Here is a 23,960-nt window from a genome sequence, read left to right on the forward strand (position 1 = left end):
AATCCACACGGGCAATTTTCCCTGGAACTGGTGCCTCCCACCTTCCTGAATGAGCTTATCGTTCGGCGAACATACCATACTAAAATCCATATCCACAACCTCCAATCCTCGGTTTTAAACAATATGTCTCGCCCATTCCTCACGGTATTCAATCATCTTCGTGAGACATGTTCTGCTCTTCTGAAAGTCCTGTCGACTATCCCTAATCAGACTGTGCTTCGGCAAATCAATAGAATACAATGGAACTGTATTGTCATGGCTGAAGACAACAAAATGGCGGCGCTGCGCCAGACCGCACAAAACAGATATTTGCAATGCGTGCGGTACGGATTCATTCAAACAAGAAAAAAAACTGTATTTACAGAAACAAATGATTTCAGTGGCACTCAAAGGCCATTGGCAAGGCAGGGTGTTGCATTATTCAGCATAACAACGGCCCTCGGATGAAGATATTTCCGTCTAATGGCATGACGAAGATGTTTCCCTCTCCCCTACCAGATGGCAGGAAATTAACCAGACAGTGTCAGGGATCGGATGGGTTTTTACTGTTGCCGTGAGCATCCGGAGTTAGATTGTCTCCCAGTCCGGTAGTTGAGACCCGGTGATGATCGGAGCCGTCCTAATCAACCCTTTGAGTGGTTTGCAATCTGTCTCGCTGCATCTGGAGCACAGCACTGCCATTCCGTGTGTCAGTCTGCTCTCTACCGCACTTAAAATGTTGACCAGCTATTTCTGAGACAGATCAGCTCTCCCTAATCACCTCATATAGTATAGTCACTGTTGTGCTTTCGTTGCTGACGAGGTTTTGCTGATGGGCCGAGAGAACTCCTCGGTGATATTCATCCCCAAAAACCTGAACCTCTGAACACTCCGCATTACTTCACCGTTTAGGGACAGTGGGGCTTGTTCGAGACTTCTTGCATTTTTGAAGTCGATTACCATTTCTATTGTCTTCTTAGTGCTGGTCGAATATTGAGGTTCATCCTCTCTATATGCAGATTCATCAGTGTTTGTGATGAGGCCAGTCACTGTTGTGTCCTCTGCCACTATGATGACTGAGTTTGTAGCAGGAGCGGGAGGGCAGTCATGGGCGAAGAGAGAGAGTAGAGACGTGTCTCTGTACACGCCACTGCGGGGCGCCTGTGCTGGAGTTTTGGGGGTTTGATGCGCACTTGCTTAGTTTCCCCGTTCGGGTACGATGACTGAGGAGGTCTAAGTTCCAATTACAGGCTGATGTACCGAGACTTGTGGAGCTCCTGAACGTCATCTCCAGAAATTCCCCCCAAATTTGCCCGTCTCTGAAGTAAGAGTAATTGGTCTATCATTCCCAGGGTTAATCCTGGTACCTTTCTTGAACACAATAATGATATTTGTCAGAACCTCCCACCGTCTGATGCTTCGCACCTATTCCTGTGGCCACTGAGGACGCACATGTCATCACCAAAGCCGAGGAAATCTCTTCCCACGCATCCATTAGTATCATGTGCGATATTCCTTTCGGTCTCAGGGTCTTATCTATCCTCATGCTCTTCAAATTCTCCAATGCATCTTCCTTCGAAACCTTGACATATTCCAGCATATCAGGCTGTTCACGCTGCCCCCACATTCATCAAGTTCCCTCTGGGATTCCTACTCTGTGGTCTACGGAGTCCTGGCTGAATAGTGCTGGTCCGCGGCATCTGATCTGTCAGGAACTCTGCACTGGTGAATACTGAAGCAAAGCGTTCATTACCGACCTCCACTACCGCCCCCGTCTCCAGGCGCATGTTTCGTTCCTCTTGTATCCTTCATCGTCTCTGCACTCACGTCCTCCTGTTCTCCTCCTCGCCAATGCACACTCCTAACACTTATGTCCACAGTTTGGCTCCTTCTTGGCGACCTCGTAACTCTCCAGAACAGTCTCTGATGATCTCTGCTTCTTAAGCCTTAAGCATGCTTCTTTCTTCCTCGGGAATGGATGCTCCACATCTCGTCACAGCCCTGACCCCTTCGAGTTAGCGTCCTTTCCCCACCTCAGCAGGACAAACCTGCCCAGAACGCCAAGCAAGGGCACCCGGAACAAGCTGCACATTTCTGTTGGGCATTTCCCTGAACACATCCGTTCCTGGTTTACATCCCCAGGTTCCTGCCTCATAGCGTCATGATGGGTACTCCCGCAAATTAAACACGTCCCAATACTTTCTGCTCATATCCTTGTCCATGGCTCTGTAAAAGTTCAGGGAGTTGTCGTCAGTATCACCAAAATACTCGCTAAGCCTCGCATATCTTAGTTGAGCTTAATCTCTTCAAGCATCGGCTTTCTAAATTATTTCTAAACTTTTCTAAATTAAACAATACTACGTCACTGTTTGCATTCTTTTAGCGCTCCCTCTCTTGTTTATTTATTTATTGTTTATTTCGGTGCTTTTGGACGTATTGCACTGTACACACATTTCACGACATTTACTGGAGACAGTAAACGTGATGCTGGTTGCGATTCTGATGATGGAAATGAGGAGCCAGTGATGATCCATAATATGCGCCGCCATTTACTGAGACCTTATTCGGAGCCGGAAAAGCCGATGCACATTCGGTATCGGGAATATTTGTCACAGATGTGATTATAGAGATTTTTAACCTTCAATGTCAAAAAGCAGGGACTACTTAAATACATTTCGTGTTGCCCTTATCAATCATGCCCGCACAACGGGCTGCTGAGTTCACTGTGACTGAAGAAGTATGGACAAATTTGGAGTAAGGTGATGGAATCCGTGTGGTCTACAATGACATTGGGCAAATAACGCAGACTGTGCAGGCCCGCTGTAATGTTCATATAATGTGGGGTTGGTTTCAGGATAAATTGTGAGATCGCTCAGAGCTAACATTTGCTTTGAGAGATATGGAGCGAGATATCATACAATTAATATCAAATAAAATGAATGTGAAGGCAACAATAGAAGTAGATACGAGAAAATCTGCAGATGCTGGAAATTCAAGCAACATACATAAAATGCTGGTGGAACGCAGCGTTTTGTGTGTGTTAATATAAGCAGGTGATAGATCATGACTGGCATTTCAATCCGGAGTGCGGGGAACAGCTTTAAAAACTTTCTGATTGTCTACTTTACTAGACGGTGTTCTGGACTGAGCTTTAAGTATTCCCCGCGGTGCCGAGAGAAACGGCGCCTTGTTTGTTAACTGACTGTAACTAACTCGAGTTATTGTGCAGCCTCTGTGTTTTTTTCACCGGGGTATAGATTAATGTATAAAAGGGCAGCGAGGTCAGAACGCAGGCGAGTGGCTCTCAGTGCGAGCAGTGCGGTGCATTTTGTACAACACCCGAAAATGGCTCTACCAACAATCCGGCATGTGACGATTGTATTTTACCCTATTCTCGCAGCTTTCGGTGTTCCGGGTAAGTCGACACATACTCTGTCTGAAATGTTAGCGACGGACTTCTATTAACAGTCATTTCACTGGGTGTTGTTTCCCGGCGAAACCGACCCAGCGCGGAGACACGGCAGACTACCGCTGCTGAACGGTTCGTCTCCGCTCCACACGCTGATGCAGGGTCAAGTTCACTGTCACCCCGACCCCCCATCCCGCCCCCAAAGTTCATCGTAGACGATGCTGCTGAAATTCAGAGAGATCAATCCTCTCCGCTGTTCACCACTGTCAGCGTAAATCTGTTACCGGGATTGTTGCAGATTGAAATGTATTTTGTGACCTAACTTTTGGTGAAGGAGCAGTAGAACAGGACGATTTGTGGGAGCGTTGCGGATTGTACCAACTGCCACCGTAGCTGAATTTTCTCTCTCACTGTCACTCTCTCTCATCTCTCTCTCTCTCCCTCTCGCACAATCTCTCTTGTTCTGTCTCTCTGTCTCTCTCTCTCTCTCTCTCTCTCTCTCTCTCGCTCACTCACTCTCTCCCTCTCCTTCCCTCCCCCCTTTGTGCATTTCCGATCAAACCTTTCATTAGATGTCTTACGCGAACCAGTTGGGAATTATAGTAAATATAGCTAGCACAAGAATGGGCTGCCCACCTGTAGATTTGAATTAATTTCTCCCTATCGCACCTTTAAGATGATAACGAATGTGATCAAAAATGGCGGATATATCCAAGTGGAAGAACTTATTTATTGATAGACGTTTCTGAAATTATTCGAGTTTAAGCTAGATTGCGTACAAGCGACACTAGACGAGTCAGTGAAGTCCGATTCTGTTCACCGGGCCCTGCGCTCATCCATTGACTAAACGGAGGGAACGAGTGCATCGGTTTCACCCTGGGGCTGATGACCGACAGCGGGCACGGCCCCACTTACTCCAGGCCAGTACCGGCTCAATAATAGTGAGTTCCGTTGAGTGGATTCTGTCGGCTGCACGTCAGCCGATCCTCCTACAGCTGCTGTGTTCAGCTCTGTCACGGCTCTCATTCTCTACGGCTGGTGTCTGAATGGGGCTTCGAGGATAAGGGCCATTGAAATGACGATCCCACGGGTAGGGAGTGTAGGGCGCAAGGGAGGTATGGGAGAAGACGGTGATCTCCCCTATTTTTCTGGGTTGTGACGGCAAATGAGCAGCAGTGCTGCCCCCTCTCGGTTACATCGCCAAGGTGACATCGAGAGCACGTCACCAGCAACTTTACCAGGAGCACTGCTGCCCCCTCTCGGTTACATCGCCAAGGTGACATCGAGAGCACGTCACCAGCAACTTTACCAGGAGCAGTGCTGCCCCCTCTCGGTTACATCGCCAAGGTGACATCGAGAGCACGTCACCAGCAACTTAACCAGGAGCACTGCTGCCCCCTCTCGGTTACATCGCCAAGGTGACATCGAGAGCACGTCACCAGCAACTTAACCAGGAGCAGTGCTGCCCCCTCTCGGTTACATCGCCAAGGTGACATCGAGAGCACGTCACCAGCAACTTTACCAGGAGCAGTGCTGCCCCCTCTCGGTTACATCGCCAAGGTGACATCGAGAGCACGTCACCAGCAACTTTACCAGGAGCACTGCTGCCCCCTCTCGGTTACATCGCCAAGGTGACATCGAGAGCACGTCACCAGCAACTTAACCAGGAGCAGTGCTGCCCCCTCTCGGTTACATCGCCAAGGTGACATCGAGAGCACGTCACCAGCAACTTTACCAGGAGCACTGCTGCCCCCTCTCGGTTACATCGCCAAGGTGACATCGAGAGCACGTCACCAGCAACTTAACCAGGAGCAGTGCTGCCCCCTCTCGGTTACATCGCCAAGGTGACATCGAGAGCACGTCACCAGCAACTTTACCAGGAGCACTGCTGCCCCCTCTCGGTTACATCGCCAAGGTGACATCGAGAGCACGTCACCAGCAACTTTACCAGGAGCAGTGCTGCCCCCTCTCGGTTACATCGCCAAGGTGACATCGAGAGCACGTCACCAGCAACTTTACCAGGAGCACTGCTGCCCCCTCTCGGTTACATCGCCAAGGTGACATCGAGAGCACGTCACCAGCAACTTAACCAGGAGCAGTGCTGCCCCCTCTCGGTTACATCGCCAAGGTGACATCGAGAGCACGTCACCAGCAACTTTACCAGGAGCACTGCTGCCCCCTCTCGGTTACATCGCCAAGGTGACATCGAGAGCACGTCACCAGCAACTTAACCAGGAGCAGTGCTGCCCCCTCTCGGTTACATCGCCAAGGTGACATCGAGAGCACGTCACCAGCAACTTTACCAGGAGCACTGCTGCCCCCTCTCGGTTACATCGCCAAGGTGACATCGAGAGCACGTCACCAGCAACTTAACCAGGAGCAGTGCTGCCCCCTCTCGGTTACATCGCCAAGGTGACATCGAGAGCACGTCACCAGCAACTTAACCAGGAGCAGTGCTGCCCCCTCTCGGTTACATCGCCAAGGTGACATCGGGAGCACGTCACCAGCAACTTAACCGGGAGCAGTGCTGCCCCCTCTCGGTTAAATCGCCAAGGTGACATCGAGAGCACGTCACCAGCAACTTTACCAGGAGCAAATGCGCAGTTCGAATGCAAACTGTTTTAGTTCACTGAATGAGGAGTTTTTATTCTCTCTTGGAACATATTTACCCGGTAATTTTGCCGATCACAGTCGGATTAGTATTTTCACTTTGGATTCCGAGAACGTTTCTCCTCGCCCTGTTTGTAACTCACAATTTGTGACTCTTTCCCTAGCGAACCTATTGACAACGGTGGTCCTCTTCCGAGGGAATTGTGGCCTTTCCAAATGTATATCGCTCTACATGGCTTTCATGGCAATGGCAGATTTCCTGGTGATGATCGTCTGTGTAATTGTGTATCAAATCGTCATGTACCAGTTTCCATTCTCCTTCCTGTCCTACACATCCGCCTGTAAGGTCGTCCTGTACTTCAATTCGACCTGCCTGCAAACCTCGGTCTGGTACACTGTCCTGTTCACAGCCGATCGGTTTGTAGCGATCTGTTGTCGGAAGCTTAAAACGAAATATTGCACGACGAGGACAGCTGTTGCTGGCATTATAACCGTGCCGCTCCTGATGCATTTACAGAACGTCCCGTATCTATTTGAGTATAAACCTGTGCGTGTAATTAACGGTATTCAATGGGGCTGTCAGCCGAGCTCATGGTTCATTACGTCTCTTGTGGGCGTCGCATTCTCCTTTCTGCAGAGTATTTTAACGGTTATATTACCTTTTGTTCTGATAACCCTGTTTAACTGTCTGACGGTAAGGCGCATTTTATTAGCCAGTAAAGTGCGCCGCGGACTGCGCGGTCAAGGCAGTCAAACACAGAAGGATCCGGAGATGGAAGGCCGCCGGAAATCCATCATTTTACTCTTTAGTGTGTCCGGCAGTTTCATTCTGTTGTGGCTGTCGGTCACTGTGATCTTTCAGATCACCCGACTCGCAGGAACCGCGTATTACGAAGGCGATTACTCCGACTCTGCCTATGTCGCCATTGAAGCCGGCCACATGATCATGTATCTGAGTTCCTGCACGAACGCCTGTATTTATACAGCGACCCAGACTAAGTTTAGAGAGGAAATGCGGCTGGTGTTAAAATCTCCTTGGACTTTGTTTTTAATACTGGTTAAAAAACACAGGTAAAGCAAAGCACATGTTCCTAAAGTTCGAAAGTTCATTACCCACTAATTCTGCGCATCGGAAATCTGTTATTGGGTCGCGATGTACATCTGCGTTTTATGTGTTTAACTATAATGTGTCTCGCTATTAAATTGACTTGGAATCAAATATAAATCCATTTCTGTGCAGAAGCGACCTTGACAGCCGTGACGTCACCAACAATCCTGGTAGCCGATCGCTCAGTTGATTTCAGTCACTCGTTGCGTTTGACAGCTGCGTTGACACTCAGGGCTCATTTGGCCGCAGGGTAACTCGGGTAAAGGTGGAGTCATCGGAATGACTTTTACACTGGCAGTGCAGATTCGCTGCGGTCAGCGCTGTGACAGAGCTACCTTCTTGTAGATTGCAGTGCGGAATCAATATTGCATAGATTCTGCCCCAGCTCGACTATGGCGACCTATGCCAATCCCCAGAGCCATAATGCAGCCCGTATCCCTCTCTACCTTTGTTAACCAAGGGTTATCCAGACACGTTTCCATTATTTTATTATCACTTGCATTCAGCACGTCTGCTGCAGACATAACCACGCCGCACTGGGCGAGAAAAAGAATGTCTTCAGATCTGTATATGGACGTGCCACTGCTGACATAGGAGAAGACAAAGTTGTTGGCTATCTGTACAATATACACCTCCTCATAATTGTATAAACTTTTACAAGGACCATTCATTTCATTTTTTATTTCAGACAATCAAACTTTTCCTTATAGTTTATCCCCACAGTCCAGGAAACAATCTGGTGAATTTTGATCTACCATAGCTCAGTTCTTACAACATCCTTCCCATGGCGTGGCAATCAGAATTGCACCCATTGCTCTCAGTCTGTTATCACCAGTGCTCCGTATAGCTGTAAGACCGAGTCGGAATTCTTCCACTCAAAGCCTCGGTGAACAATGCAAGAATAACACAATCCACTTCCGCTGTACTGTCCTCCTCCATTCAGAAAGGTATGGCCTGGCATTGCAAGATTACAACCAAAAACGACCCTCCAAAGGTCTATATTGTCTCCCAGATTTTTATTTCACAACGTGGATCAAGTCATATTTTGTTTCACATACTCTTTTACAAACAACAAAGGATACATCAGCAAATCTCCAGCTCGCCGCTTATTGCCGGCGTCCGGGAGGAGAGACAAGCTGGCACATGACCATTCTCATCCATTTACCAAGCTAATCCTGTGACTAGTTTGCCAATTCATCTCCGCGTCCCTGTATCTGCCATGGGTGCTTTGTTAGGAACATTACTGAAGGACATCCAAACTCTATCTACCTTCCTGCTTCATTAAATCGTATCCTGCTGTTTTGATATTACCATACATTTGTTTTATTTTACAGTTGGTGGTTAGACCAAAATCTGCACTTGTTTGTACTACTTTGTTTAGGAGGATGCGTAGGTCTTCTGCAGCACTTGCTATTAGGGTGATATCGTCTGCATATCTTATATTGTTGATGTTAACACCTCCAATTTTTATCCCATCTAGGTCTTCTATTTCTCTGAGAATCATTTCACTATAGATATTAAATAATTCCAGTGAGACAGCACATCCTTGTCTAACTCCTCTTTGAATTTTAGTCCAACTGCTTATTTTATCATACTTTTTTTAACTGTCGCTGTTTGATTCCAATATAAATTTTGAAGCAGTTGTTGGCCCCTTCCGTCAGTGTTTAGTTCAGCTAGAGTTGAAAGAACTTTTCATGTTTCACTTTGTCGAATGCTTTAGTGAAATCAATAAAACATAAAAAGACATCACTTTGATATTCAATGGCCCTTTCTGAAAGCATTCATAGTATGAAAATTGCGTTCCTAGTTCCTCTATCGTCAATAAACATATATTGCAGTTTAGAAGTTGCTAGACTTAACTTGTTTTTAATTCGACTCAGAACAAGTCTCAACAAAATCTTTATTATGTGATTCACCAGACTGATTGTTGTATAATTTTCGCAGTCAATAGTTTCAGGAATTTTTGGCAGAGTTATAAATACTGACTTCAAGAGATCGTCAGAGCATACACCAGACTCATATATGACATTAAACAGTTCAAAAAGAATATCTATGCCCAGATCCTCCAGGACTTATATCATGTCCACTGAAATTTCATCAGGTCCAGTGGCTTTACCATGTTTTATGCTTTTCATTGCTTTAGTTATTTCTTCTTTGGTAATAGGTGGGCCAGGATTAGGGTGTTTAATATCTGGGAGTTCCCCTCTATTATCTTCAAAAAGCTGATCTATATACTGAATCCACCTCTCACATGCTTTATTTGGGTCTGTTAGCATGCATCTGTCTGCTGATCTTATGCATCCTGTAGAGGAGGTTTTCTTAATTAGATTAGATTATGAGGACACGCAGTCCTCTTTTTTGTCATTTAGTAATGCATGCATGAAGAAATGATACAATATCCCTCCGGCGTGATATCACAGAAACATAGGACAGACCAAGACTTAAAAATTAACAAAAAACACATAATTATAATATATAGTTACAACAGTGCAACAATACCATAACTTGATGAAGAACAGGCCATGAACACAGTAAAAAAAAAATTCAAAGTCTCTCGAAAGTCCCACATCTCACGCAGACGGGAGAAGGAAGAAAACTCTCCCTGCCATGCCCGACCACAATCCAACTTTCAGTCGTCCAAAAACTTCGAGCTCCGATCAGCCATCCGACGCCGAGTACCGAGCGCCATCTCTGCCGAATGCTTCGACCTCAGCCTCGGTCACCAGCGGCAGGCAAAGCCGGGGATTTTGGGGCCTTCCCTCCAGAGATTCTTGATACCACAGTAGCAGCGGCAGCGAACCGGGTATTTCAGAAATTTCCAGATGTTCCTCTGTGCCTTCTCACGTCTGTCTCCATCAAATCAGAATTGTGCACGGTACCCGATTTAACAAATATGATATCATTTCACTGGAGAGCTGTGTGCGCCGCATCACGTCGCCATCTTCTCCTTCTGCCTGAAATTAATTCCTCCCGAAATTAATTACAGTAATTTCCTTAATTTTCTTGTGCATTTCTTTGCTGTTGTTAATATGGCTTTCTACTTCATTGCATTTTTGAATCAGCCATTCATCCTTTGCAATATTGCACAATTGTCTGGTCTGTCTGTCTAGCTCTCTGTGTTCCACTTCCTTATTCTTCACTAACCTCCTTTGTTCCATCAGATCCGGAATTTCTTGAGGTATCTTCCCCTTGTTGGTGTGTTGGATTTCTTGTACTGGGATTATCTCCTCTGCTGATTGCTGTATAGCATATTTAATTCCATCCCAAGCTGTTTTGAATTGTTGCTTAGCTATGCTACCATTTTTAAGTTCTTCCAACATATACTTCTTTCTCTTTTTTCCAAGTTTTAGTTTCTTTAATTTTGTTTTAATGGTAGTTACTACTGGATGGTGATCTGAACCACAGTCTACTCCTGGGTAGGTTTTAGAATGTGATATTATTTCTAAAGCCTTCATAAAACCTGTCGATATCTTCTTCATCTGCATCATTTTTTGGCACATTGGCTTGGATTATGCTAATATTAAAAGGGTTACCGCTAAATTTAACTAAAAGCAGCCCAATATCCCATAACATATTCTGATACTTGTTTGTTTAAAATAATTCCAACTCCATACATACGCTGTTGACCTCCAGAGTACATGATCAGAGAACTATTCTCAGTGAATTTGCCACTATTGGTCCACCTAATTTCTGACACGCCAAAGATATCAACTTCCAACCTTTACATTTCAGTTAAAGTGTTGTCCAACTTCCTTTCTGGTAAAGTACACGGATGTTCCATGTTGCTACCCTTAGCCTTTCCCTATTGCTTACAGTCTCTGGATGACGGTCTGGTGTCACCTGCAGCACATGACTACCCCGACCGAGCGAGGTGTTGTTCTGTTCATTAGCTTCAACCCCATTCACGCTGTTGTCTGGTTTCCTTCTTTTGTTTCTTTTCATGACTGAAGAGGCAGAAATTTCAACAGTGGGTTGCCGTTGCCTTCTGTTGCCGCAGTGCTCATCTAACTAGAGCATTTGACCTCTACTGGTGTTCCCGATTGGGAATCATACACTAGGCGTCGCCCTACCTTTGCTGTTGTTGTACAAAGACAATCCTCCACCACAGCTTGAAATCAATCGCCCTGCTGCCGAAGACTTCAGTGATTTTAGGTGACACCACCAGCGTCGGTCTGGTTATTTTTCTGGCGCTAAACACTCGCCATAGACAGAGCTCCTTCAGCGAGACAGGCTGCACCCGGACCTGAGCCCGACGTGAAGGCGGAGTTGTCTTGGGCGGCAGAAGCTATATAATCGCTATTGCAATTTCCTGATATTTAGTCAGGACCCAACCACCCCATACACCCCCATTGCTTAACAGGATAAAACTCAGAAGAAATACTGGCATGGATAGAGGAATGGCTGACAGCCAAGAGGCAGCGAGTGAGAATAAAAAGAGCCTTTTCTGGCTGGCTAACAGTGACTCGTGGTCTCCAGGGGTCAGAATTCGGTCCGCTATTTTTCACATTATTTGTCGATGATTTGGATAAAGGAATTGATGGCTTTGTGGGAAGGTTTGCGGATGATACAAAGATAAGTGGAGGCGTTGGTAGTGCTGAAGAAGCAATGCTATTGCAGCAGGACACAGACAAATTTGGAGAATGGGCAACAAAGTGGCAGATGGAATACAATATTGGGAAATGTACGATAATGCATTTTGGCAAAAGCAACATTAGTGAACTATTATCTGATTGGGCAGACGGTTCAAACAACAGAAGGAAATACAAGTAACACACATCAAAGTTGCTGGTGAACGCAGCAGGCAAGTCAGCATCTCTAGGAAAAGGAACAGTCAACGTTTCGGGCCGAGACCCTTCGTCAGGACGAACTGAAGGAAGAGCTAGTAAGAGATCTGAAAGTGGGAAGGGGAGGGGGAGATCCAAAATGATAGGAGAAGACAGGAGGGGGAGGGATGGAGCCAAGAGCTGGACAGTTGATTGACAAAAGGGATATGAGAGGATCATGGGACAGGAGGCTCAGGGAGAAAGAAAAGGGGGAGGGGGGAAAACCCAGAGGATGGGCAAGGAGTATATTGAGAGGGACCGTGGAAGAAAAAGGAGAGAGAGAAAAAGAATGTGTGTATATACATAAATATCAGATGGGGTACGAGGGGGAGGTGGGGCATTAGCAGAAGTTTGAGAAGTCAATGTTCATGCCATCAGGTTGGAGGCCACCCAGATGGAATATAAGGTGTTGTTCCTCCAACCTGAGTGTGGCTTCATCTTTACAGTAGAGGAGGCCGTGGATAGACATATCAGAATGGGAATGGGACATGGAATTAAAATGTGTGGCCACTGGGAGATCCTGCTTTCTCTGGCGGACAGAGTGTATGTGTTCAGCGTAACGATCTCCCAGTCTACGTCGGGTCTCGCCAATATATAGAAGGCCGCATCGGGAGCACCGGACACAGTATATCACCCCAGCCGACTCACAGGTGAAGTGTCGCCTCACCTGGAAGGACTGTCTGGGGCCCTGAATGGTGGTGAGGGAGGAAGTGTAAAGGCACGTGTAGCACTTGTTCTGCTTACAAGGATAAGTGCCAGGAGGGAGATCAGTGGGGAGGGATGGGAGCGACGAATGGACAAGGGAGTTGCGTAGGGAGTGATTCCTGCGGAAAGCAGAGAGAGGGGGGAGGGAACGATGTGCTTATTGGTGGGATCCCGTTGGAGGTGGCAGAAGTTACGGAGAATAATATGTTGGACCCAGAGGCTGGTGGGGTGGTAGGTGAGGACCAGGGGAACCCTATTCCTAGTGGGGTGGCGGGAGGATGGAGTGAGAGCAGATGTGCGTGAAATGGGGGAGATGCGTTTGAGAGCAGAGTTGGTGGTGGAGGAAGGGAAGCCCCTTTCTTAAAAAAGGAGGACATCTCCTTTGTCCTGGAATGAAAAGCCTCATCCTGAGAGCAGATGTGGTGGAGATGGAGGAATTGCGAGAAGGGGATGGCATTTTTGCAAGAGACAAGGTGAGAAGAGGAATAGTCCAGATAGCTGTGAGAGGCAGTAAGCTTGTAGTAAACTTCCGAGTCCTCGGAAATATGAAATATGAGTCCTCGGGTAAGACTCCCAGAAGGTTAATTTACAGGTTGGGTTTGTGGTAAAGGAGGCAAATGCAACGCTGGCATTTATTTAAAGTGAAGTAGCATATATAAGGAAGGAGATAATGCTGGTACTTTCTAAACTCTACTTCAGAGTATTTGGGACCCATATCTCAGAAAAGGTGTGTTGTCATTGGAGAGTCCAGAGGACGTTCAAGAAGATGATTCCGGGAATGAAGGGGTTAAGATATGAGGAGTGTTTGCCAGCCTTGGTCCTGTACTCCTCCACTGACCTATGTTTAATAAACGCGGGTGGGGAGGGGGTGTTAAATCTCACTGAAACCCACCGAATGTGGAAAGGTCTCGATGGGGTGGATGAGGAGAGGACTTTTCGTATGGTGGGGGGGGGGGGGGGGGTAGCCATAACAGAGGGCACAGCCTCAAAACTGAGGAGCGACCTTTTAGAATAATTAAGGAGGATTTTATTTAGTCAGAGAGCAGTGAATCTGTGGAACTCTCTGACACAGACGGCGGTGGGGGCCAACTCTGTGGGTAAATTTCAGGCAGAAGCTAACAGTTTGCTGATCAGTCAGGGCATTACAGGACATGCCGAGGAAGCAGGTGCATGGGGTTGAGTGAGAACCGGGATCAGCCATGATAGAACGGCGGAGCAGACTTGATGGGGCTGAATGGCCTAATTCTGCTCCTATGTCTTATTGTCTTATACTGCCAGTGTCTTACACAGTGAAGATTGACACAAAACACATTACATTCAACCGCTGTTTCTTTGCTCGATTACAAAATCAACAGCAGCATTTTCCAGCGGTACAATATGAATTCTTGCCTCTCTTTTACTCTTAATATATCTGAAAGGCTTTTGATACTTGATATTATTGGCTCACTTACCTTAATGTTTCACCTTGTCTCCCCTGTGTGTTTTTTTTTAGTTGTCTCCAAAAGCTTTTCAATCCTCTAACTTCCCACCATTTTCTTGCTTTATTATATGACCCCACTTTTGTTTTTATGAAAAATAGGAGAAAATCTGTGGATGCTGGAAATCCAAGCAACACATAGACAAAATGCTAGAGGAACCTAGGAGGCCAGGCAGCATATATGGTAAATAGTAAACAGTCGACGTTTCGAGCCGAGACCCTTCATCAGGACTGGGGAAAAAAAAGATGAGATGTCAGAGGAAGAAGTGTGGGGGTGAATTGGGTGGAAGAAGTGGTAGGTGATAGGTGTAACTGGGAGAGGGAGAGTAGTGAAGGAAAAAACTTCTTAGGATCTAATTTCCTTAACGATTCTCCAAAGATCATTGCTAATGCATCCACATCTTTTCAGCCACCTCTTTCAGATCCCTGGGGTGTGCACCATCTGGTCCAGGTGACCTATTTACCTTCAGACCATCTCTGTTTCCCAAGAACCTTCTCCCGAGTAATGTAACTTTACACATTCTGACCACTGACCTCTGCGAGCTCCATATTGCTGCCAGTGTCTTGCACAGATATGAGTGATGTTCAATACTGAATGGAGAGACAGGGTCCTTTTTCTCTTGACTTTGGTAACCATACAGTCAAAATGAGAATTGTAACGCTCAATCATTTCATTGTACATTGTGTACTCTTTGTTATTTCAGCTGTCACGTATTCTGTGATGGAAATGAAGAACCAGCAGAGATGGAAAACACTTTGAAGTCCAGTATTGTTCGAAACTCATAATATTTATCTGTAACTATGCAATACAGTATTATAAATGTAGATAAATCTAACAGGTTAGTAATGATTACGTAAAAGTAAGTGTGGAATATATATGTATGAAAAACCAAGCTTCTTTCATTCTAGCAGTAAAACGATACAGTTTTACAGGAACTTCAGCAATAGCTTGGACCTTGGCCTGTCCGGGAGCCAAGTGGCCTCGGCCCAACGTATAACACAGACATGTACGAACAACTGTAACATGGCCAAACTCACTTTTAGTGAGGTTCACAGTAAGACTGGCCTTGGAAAATCTGTCAAACAGTTTTTCTACAGCTGCAATCTGCTCTTCCCACGTGTCATTCAAGACCAATAAATCACTGATATAAGCCCCTGTGTTTACTAAACCTCTAATCACAGAATTGATCATTCTTTGAAATGTCCCAAATGCTGATTTCTCTTTAGCCCTCTCTGTTAAGGGAACACCCCAGTATTCTTTTAACAAGTCAAACTTTAAAAGGTATTTAGCCTTCCCCACTCTATCAATACAGTCATTCATTCTCTGTCCTTGTTCTTTCCTATTTCTAATTTCTTCAACCATTTTCCTTTCTTGAAAGTTCTCTCTGTAAAGGTACCATTTCATGGGCTGGGCTGAATTCACAATGACGTGATGCACTGCACCTGTGCTCTATTTCAAAATGCCAATTAGTCCTTTCGCTAGTTGTTGTGGTCTAGGGTCCAACTGATGGACCTTATCAGTCATATTTTCCAAAACAATGGAATTCTGACATCTGAGTGAGAATAGATTCAGTGGGTAAACATGTTTTTCCACTCCATTATCAGATTCCATGACTCCATTTTGTTCCATAACAATTCTCCCAGCTGCAATTCTAGCAAACAAGTGTTTTATTTTAATTCGACCATTTTGTAAACTTTCCTTTGCAAGGACACAAAGCTTACTAAATTTTCCCAGAATTTTAAAACAACTTAAACACACTGACGGATTTTTCTCAATCAGACGATAGTTCTCTGAGTAGGGTCAAACGTCCTTTTGGCCTGTAACTCAATACAGGTTTCAACAAACTACCCTCCAAAGCCTTCTGAATCGAATCTCCAACAATAAATAAGAGGAGGGGAACCCCTTCATCCCAATTTTTCCCATTTCTCACACAATATGTTTTAATCATCGTCTTAAGAGTTGAGTTGAGCCGTTCCAAGGCTCCCTTGGACTCTTACATCTGTAGATGACACCATGTGCTTAGCTTCTAATTCTGTAGCTATCCCCTGCAATGTTCTCAAAGTAAACTTACAACCCTTTTTAAATCAAATTGAATTTCTTTGGGCAGACCTACCAGTGAAAAACTTACTGAATGCTGTTACCACAGTCTTGGCCAGGGTGTTTTCAAAAGACACTGCTTCAGGGGACCTAGACACAGCACACATGATTGTTAACACATACTGATGACCAGCTGCAGTCTTTTGCAATGGGCCTACACAATCCAGTATGACCCCAGGAAAAAGATTCACTAAAAGCAGATACCGGTTTAAGTGGTGTTACCTGAATAACCTGATTAGATTTCCCCTCCACATGACAGGTATGGCAAATCCTGTAAAAATTCACAACATCCTTCCTTGAACTAGGCCAGTAAAATTCCTTCATAATCCTGTTCACTGTCTTTCTCACTCCATGAGGTGCACCTAAAGGCACACTGTAAGCCATGTTTAAAATTTCAGCCCTGTAAACTTTCAGAACCATCACGTGACTTGCAGGCACAGTGGCTGGTCTCCACCTCCTCATCAACACCCCATCTTTATGGTAATATCCCACTGACTCTCTCTGAACCTCTTCTCCTATGAGAGCTATCTCCCTTAAAGCCGCCATTCCAGAATCTCCCTTCTGTTCTCTATAAATACCTTCCTCAATAAAGACAAGTCTTTCCCATACACCTTACTCTCAAAGTCCTGCCGAAATCTGGAAGGTAGAAAAGTCTGTGATACATCATTATAATTTAAACCTCTGGTTTTCCTACCGTAGGCCTCAACAGCAGCTCTGCTCATCAGCTGAATTGCTGAAACACTCTTATCGTGGAGAGCTGTCAACATGTCTCCATTGTTTACTAAACTCAGCACCATCATCAGGCTTATGAGAACCATGTATACATTATGGAAGAGACCAAACAATCCGTTCATCAAATTTCTCCGACTTATCTCCATAACATTACACTGAATTAGCTTGCAGGTGCTGAAGTATCCAAACAAAATTCCACAGAGTAGCACATCCTTGCTCGGCAGGCCTTTGTCCTGCAAGCAGGGTCAAAGGTCACGCAACCAATCCAAACTTTTCCGCAAACAACAGGAGTTCTGCAGATGCTGGAAATTGAAGCAACACACATCAAAGTTGCTGGTGAATGCAGCAGGCCAGGCAGCATCTGTAGGAAGAGGTGCAGTCGACGTTTCAGGCCGAGTCCCTTCGTCAGGACTAACTGAAGGAAGGGAGAGTAAGGGATTTGAGAGGGGGAAGGGGAGATCCAAAATAATAGGAGAAGACAGGAGGGGGAGGGATGGAGCCAAGAGCTGGACAGGTGATAGGCAAAAGGGCATACGAGAGGATCATGGGACAGGAGGTCCGGGAAGAAAGCCGGGGGGGGAACCCAGAGGATGGGCAAGAGGTATATTCAGAGGGACAGAGGGAGAAAAAGGAGAGTGAGAGAAAGAATGTGTGCATAAAAATAAGTAACAGATGGGGTACGAGGGGGAGGTGGGGCCTTAGCAGAAGTTAGAGAAGTCGATGTTCATGCCTCCAACCTGATGATTCCCCCTCCCCCCCCTTGTCTTTCTTCCCGGACCTCCTGTCCCATGATCCTCTCATATCCCTTTTGCCAATCACCTGTCCAGCTCTTGGCTCCATCCCTCCCCCTCCTGTCTTCTCCTATCATTTTGGATCTCCCCCTCCCCCTCCCACTTTCAAATCCCTTACTCTCTCTTCCTTCAGTTAGTCCTGACGAACGGTGTCGGCCTGAAACGTCGACTGCACCTCTTCCTACAGATGCTGCCTGGCCTGCTGCGTTCACCAGCAACTTTGATGTGGTTTGCTATCTATCTATCTATTTATTTATTTATTCTCTCTTTCCCTATCACAAATACTCCTTGCCTGTTCTCCATCTTCCTCTGGTGCTCCCCTTCCCTTTTCTTTCTTCCAAGGCCTTCCATCCCATGATACTCCGCCTTCTCCAGCCTCGTATCCCTTTTGCCAATCACCTGTCCAGCTCTTGGCTCCATCCCTCCCCCTCCTGTCTTCTCCTATCATTTTGGATCTCCCCCTCCCCCTCCCACTTTCAAATCTCTTACTAACTCTTCCTTCAGTTAGTCCTGACGAAGGGTCTCGGCCTGAAACGTCGACTGCACCTCTTCCTACAGATGCTGCCTGGCCTGCTGCGTTCACCAGCAACTTTGATGTGTGTTGCCCAAACTTTTCCAGCACTTTATCCAAAAGTCCAGGAACAGCACTTTTCCCATTATTTTCAGCAACACTGACCTCACCAGAACCCACTTCTTCACCAGCCTTTAAACCACGGTCTAATACAAGTAACTGAGAATCCTCACATTCCACCGGTACCAAGGTTAACCCCTTATTCACTGAACCAAGATCATCTGACACACAAAAACTGCATTCCTTTTCAACTAAGTCAGGCACCTCAGATTTTAACTGAGCTTCAACATAAGGTTCAGAACCCTGTGAATTCACAGGTACTTCCACAACCTGAACACATTAAATTGGGACAGCTGCCTCTTCTGGGCTGTCATCACTTGTCCCAGTTTCAAATTCAAGGTCACCCCGAACCTCCCAGCTATTCTCTGGCAAACTCTTTTTGGGTGTAAACTCAACCTCGTGGGTTAAAACTTCTTCGTCTGCTTTCTTATCAAACCCCTGCAGGGTAGCGGCATCCTCTGCATCAGGGTATGACCTTACATCATCAAGAACACAACTTTTCAATTCATCACACAAAACAAGCCCTTCCGAGCTGTAAAAATCATCAGGGTCCAACACTAAACCTCTTTGCTGCAACTTCCCTATCTTTTCCAGCTTGAACCGCTTCTGTTTGTCGTCTGCCACCTGATCTTCACATTGCCATATCTCCATCTCGGCTGTCTCTGTCTTTCTGCCTCTTCTCTCTGTTTTTCTACCCTTCTCTCTGTCTTGCTGCCTCTTGTCTACATCTTGCTGCCTTTCTAGCCTCTCTCGAGCTGTTTTAATTTCAATTCATGCTCCATTCTTAATTTTTCCAACAGAAGCTGAAGCTCATCCTCAATACTAACATCCATTTCTGCTGTATCTCCACACAACCAAATAAAACGAGATTTTCCCCAATCAATTCAAACAAGCCTCCCAACCAATTTTGTTCATGACACTGATGCAGGCCCCAATTTTGCAAGAGGTCCAGGGTTCATATCCCGGACGAGCCCCAATTTTGTACACGTAGCCCATGACGGGAATAAAGAACCAGCAGAGATGGAAAACACTTTGAAGTCCAGTATTGCTATAAACTAATAATATTTATTAGTAACTACGCAATACAATAATATAAATGTAGATAAATCAAACAGGTTAGTAATGATTACATAAAAGTAAGTGTGGAATATATATGTATGAAAAACCAAGCTTCTTTAAGTCTAGGGGTAAAAAGATACAGTCTTACAATGATGAGTAAAGTTCAGTTCAGTTCAGTTCATGGTATTGAGTTGAGTAGTGATGGAGAGAGAGAGGGGGAGAGATTTGAGTCTTCAGGTGAGCTGATGACGTTGATCTTCTCGTTGTCCTTTGAAATCCTTTAAAAGTCACCGACTGTGACTTTAACAAAGGGGACCGGTTTTCTGTGGTGGAGCTATCCCCCAGGCAAGGGTGGACACATGGACAACTCCCCACGAGTCAACCCTTTTCCTCTTTCCACTGCAAGAGCGATGGATCGATCTGCCTGATCGATCCTCCAAAACCCACTTTACCTGCAGGCACAGCAATGCTCATTCAGTGTCCAAACATGTGTCTGAGGTCTATCATCTGACCTATTTTATCTTCCCGTTATGAGCATCAACTATCATTCAAATAACTCTTCTATCCTCTCCCTGTGAAAGAAATCCAAGCAGGCAAAAATCCTTGAAGAAAGTGTCAACAACCTGCCAAAAATCATGACATCAAGTGTCCATTAAATAATACCGCCTTCGGTTACAATTGCAACTTACGAGCTGCTCGGTGCTTTCTCCAACTCAGCAGAATGCCTAAAGTTAACGAGTTCTTTCTCGTGCCTTAAAGTGACAGTCCCACAGTTAGTCTTTGTCTCTCTCTCTTTCAAAACAAGCTATCGATGTTAAATAACTCTCTCTCTCTTTTCAAAAGCACAGTTAATAGGGGTAATCGAACACAGTTCATAGGGGTAATTCAGGACCCTGTCACACAGGGTACTGATTTGTAACAGGGGACACATCATGCAGCATCCACCCAAACGAGATTTCTGAAGTTGGGCCGGGCTGGGGGGCTATCACTGCCTATATTACGCTGCCAGCCGAAGCGCGACTTAGATAAGGTTAGATGACCGCGTGAATCGCTTCCCACATTCGCAGCAGGTGAACAACCTCTCCCCAGTGTGAACTCAATGATGCACATTTGGTTGACACGGCTGACAGAATCTCTTCCCAAAGTCTGAGCAGGTGATCAGCCTCTACCCATTGTGAACTTGCTGGTGTCTCTGCAGTTGAGATGACCAAGTGAATCCCTTCCCACAGTCTGAGCAGGTGAATGGCCTCTCCCCAGTGTGAACTCGCTGATGTCTCTGTAGGTGGAATGAGCAAGTGAATCCCTCCCCACACACAGAGCAGGTGAACGGCCTCTCCCCAGTGTGAACACGCTGATGTACCTTCAGATGAGATGACTGTGTGAATCCTTTCCCACACTCTGAGCAGTTGAATGGCCTCTCCCCAGTGTGAACACGCTGATGTCTCTGTAGGTGGAATGAGCAAGTGAATCCCTTCCCACAGTCTGAGCAGGTGAACGGTCTCTCCCCAGTGTGAACATGCTGATGTACCTTCAGTTCAGATGACTGAGTGAATCCCTCCCCACAAACAGAGCAGGTGAACGACCTCTCCCCAGTGTGTACTCTCTGATGTACCTTCAGATGAGATGACTGTGTGAATCCCTTCCCACAGTCTGAACAGGTGAATGGCCTCTCCCCAGTGTGAACTCGCTGATGTACTTTCAGTTGAGATGACTGAGTGAATCCCTTCCCACAGTCTGAACAGGTGAACGGCCTCTCCCCAGTGTGAACTGACATGTGTACCAGTAGGCTGGATGACTGAGTGAATCCCTTCCCACAGTCTGAACAGGTGAACGGCTTCTCCCCAGTGTGAACTGACATGTGTACCAGTAGGCTGGATGACCGAGGGAATCCCTTCCCGCAGTCTGAGCAGGTGAACGGCCTCTCCCCAGTGTGAACTCTCTGATGTACCTTCAGTTGAGATGACTGAGTGAATCCCTTCCCACAGACGGAGCAAGTGAACGGCCTCTCCCCAGTGTGAACTCGCTGATGTACCTTCAGTTTAGATGAGCAAGTGAATCCCTTCCCACAATCTGAACAGGTGAATGGCCTCTCTCCAGTGTGAACTCGCTGATGTACTTTCAGTTGGGATGACCGAGTGAATCCCTTCCCACAGTCTGAGCAGGTGAACGGCCTCTCCCCAGTGTGAACTCGCTGATGCACCTTCAGTTGAGATGAGCAAGTGAATCCTTTCCCACAGACTGAGCAGGTGAACGGCCTCTCCTCAGTGTGAACTGACTTGTGTATCAACAGTTCGGATGACACAGTGAATCCCCTTCCACATTCTGAGCAGGTGAACGGCCTCTCCCCAGTGTGAACTCGCTGATGTACTTTCAGTTGAGATGACTGAGTGAATCCCTTCCCACAGACTGAGCAGGTGAACGGCCTCTCACCAGTGTGAACTGACTTGTGTACCAGCAGTTGGGATGACCGAGTGAATCCCCTTCCACATTCTGAGCAGGTGAACGGCCTCTCCCCAGTGTGAACTCGCTGATGTACTTTCAGTTCAGATGCCTGAGTGAATCCCTTCCCACAGTCTGAGCAGGTGAATGGCCTCTCCCCAGTGTGAAGTCGTTGATGCAACTTCAGCTTAGATGATCCAGTGAATCCCTTCCCACAGTCTGAGCAGGTGAACGGCCTTTCCCCAGTGTGAACTCTCTGATGCACCTTCAGTTGAGATGAGCATGTGAATCCCTTCCCACAGTCTGAGCAGGTGAACGGCCTCTCCCCAGTGTGAACTCTCTGATGTATTTTCAGTTCAGATGATGTAGTGAATCCCTTCCCACAGACTGAGCAGGTGAACGGCTTCTCCCCAGTGTGAACACGCTGATGTACCTTCAGTTGGGATGATCCAGTGAATCCCTTCCCACAGTCTGAGCAGGTGAACGGCCTCTCCCCAGTGTGAACTCTCTGATGCACCTTCAGTTGAGATGAGCATGTGAATCCCTTCCCACAGTCTGAGCAGGTGAACGGCTTCTCCCCAGTGTGAACTCGCTGATGCACTTTCAGTTGAGATGAGCATGTGAATCCCTTCCCACAGACTGAGCAGGTGAACGGCCTCTCCCTAGCGTGAACTCGCTGATGTACCTTCAGTTTAGATGAGCAAGTGAATCCCTTCCCACAATCTGAGCAGATGAATGGCCTCTCCCCAGTGTGAACTCGCTGATGTACCTTCAGTTTAGATGAGCAAGTGAATCCCTTCCCACAATCTGAGCAGGTGAATGGCCTCTCCCCAGTGTGAACTCGCTGATGCACCTTCAGTTGAGATGAGCAAGTGAATCCCTTCCCACAGACTGAGCAGGTGAATGGTCTCTCCCCAGAGTGAACTGACTGGTGTGTCAGCAGATCGGTTGACCAAGTGAATCCCTTCCCACAGTCTGAGCAGATGAATGGCCTCTCCCCAGTGTGAACTCGCTGATGTACCTTCAGTTTAGATGAGCAAGTGAATCCCTTCCCGCAGTCTGAGCAGGTGAACGGTCTCTCCCCAGTGTGAACTCGCTGGTGTGTCAGCAGATTGTATGATTGAGTGAATCCTTTCCCACATTCCGAGCAGATGAATGGCCTCTCTCCAGTGTGAACTCGCTGATGTACCTTCAATTTAGATGAGCAAGTGAATTCCTTCCCACAGTCTGAGCAGGTGAACGGTCTCTCTCCAGTGTGAACTCGCTGATGTACCTTCAATTTAGATGAGCAAGTGAATTCCTTCCCGCAGTCCGAGCAGGTGAACGGCTGCTCCCCGGTGTGAACTCGCTGGTGAGACATTAGGTCAGATGATCGAGTGAATTCTTCCCAACAAGTTCAGCCGATGACCAGCCCCTGCCCAGGGTGAACTGACTGGTGTGTCCACAGATGGAAAGACCGACTGAATCCCTTCTCACACACAGAACAGGTGAATGGCCTTGTCCCAGTGTGTACTTGCTGATGTACCTTCAGTTGAGATGACCGATTGAATCCATTCCCACAGTATGATCAGATGAATGGATTCCCCTCTGTGTAAAATGACGGGAATGCCAATCGGTCTGATGATCCAGAGAATCACTCCCCATCATCTGAGCAGGAGGGATGATTGAGTGAATGCCTTGTTCCACTTCTTCAGTTGTATGGTGCAACTGTAACGAAAACCAATTTCCCCCGGGATCAATAAGTATGACTATGACTATTAAATATCTGGACGGAGACAGCAAAACTGGCGTGTTCTGTTCGAGAGTCCAGTAGACAAATTCCTTGTCATTTTTAACCTGTAAAAAGATTTACAAAATCCATCAATCAGTGTTGGAAAACCTTTCAGATGAGGTCACTTGAGTTGTCAAAGTGTATTCTGGCATCACACTGCTACAGTAAAGTTCAACCCAAGCTGGAGAGAGAAATCATCTTCTAACTGGGTACAGAGCTGGTATCTGGAATGATCATCAAATTCTCTGATGCTCTTCCTGTCTCTCTAAGAATGCGGCATTTCTGCCATCTCCAATCTGTGACCTGACTCAGTTTGACTCTCTCCATT

At 46.4% G+C, this 23,960-nt stretch overlaps 1 protein-coding gene across 1 annotated transcript in view; it reads right to left on the reverse strand.

The window, feature by feature from the left end:
• LOC140208404 (uncharacterized) overlaps positions 1 to 23,706 on the reverse strand; it is a 56,606-nt gene extending 32,900 nt beyond the window's left edge. The window contains exon 1 of the mRNA XM_072277071.1: positions 20,592 to 23,706. Within this exon, the coding sequence (XP_072133172.1) occupies positions 20,592 to 23,221 (2,630 nt within the window). The 5' untranslated portion in view covers positions 23,222 to 23,706. The remainder of the gene's footprint in view (positions 1 to 20,591) is intronic.
• Positions 23,707 to 23,960: the final 254 nt, after the last annotated feature.

The sequence above is a fragment of the Mobula birostris genome, chromosome 13 (genome assembly GCF_030028105.1).
Source record: "Mobula birostris isolate sMobBir1 chromosome 13, sMobBir1.hap1, whole genome shotgun sequence".
Classification (NCBI taxonomy): domain Eukaryota; kingdom Metazoa; phylum Chordata; class Chondrichthyes; order Myliobatiformes; family Myliobatidae; genus Mobula; species Mobula birostris.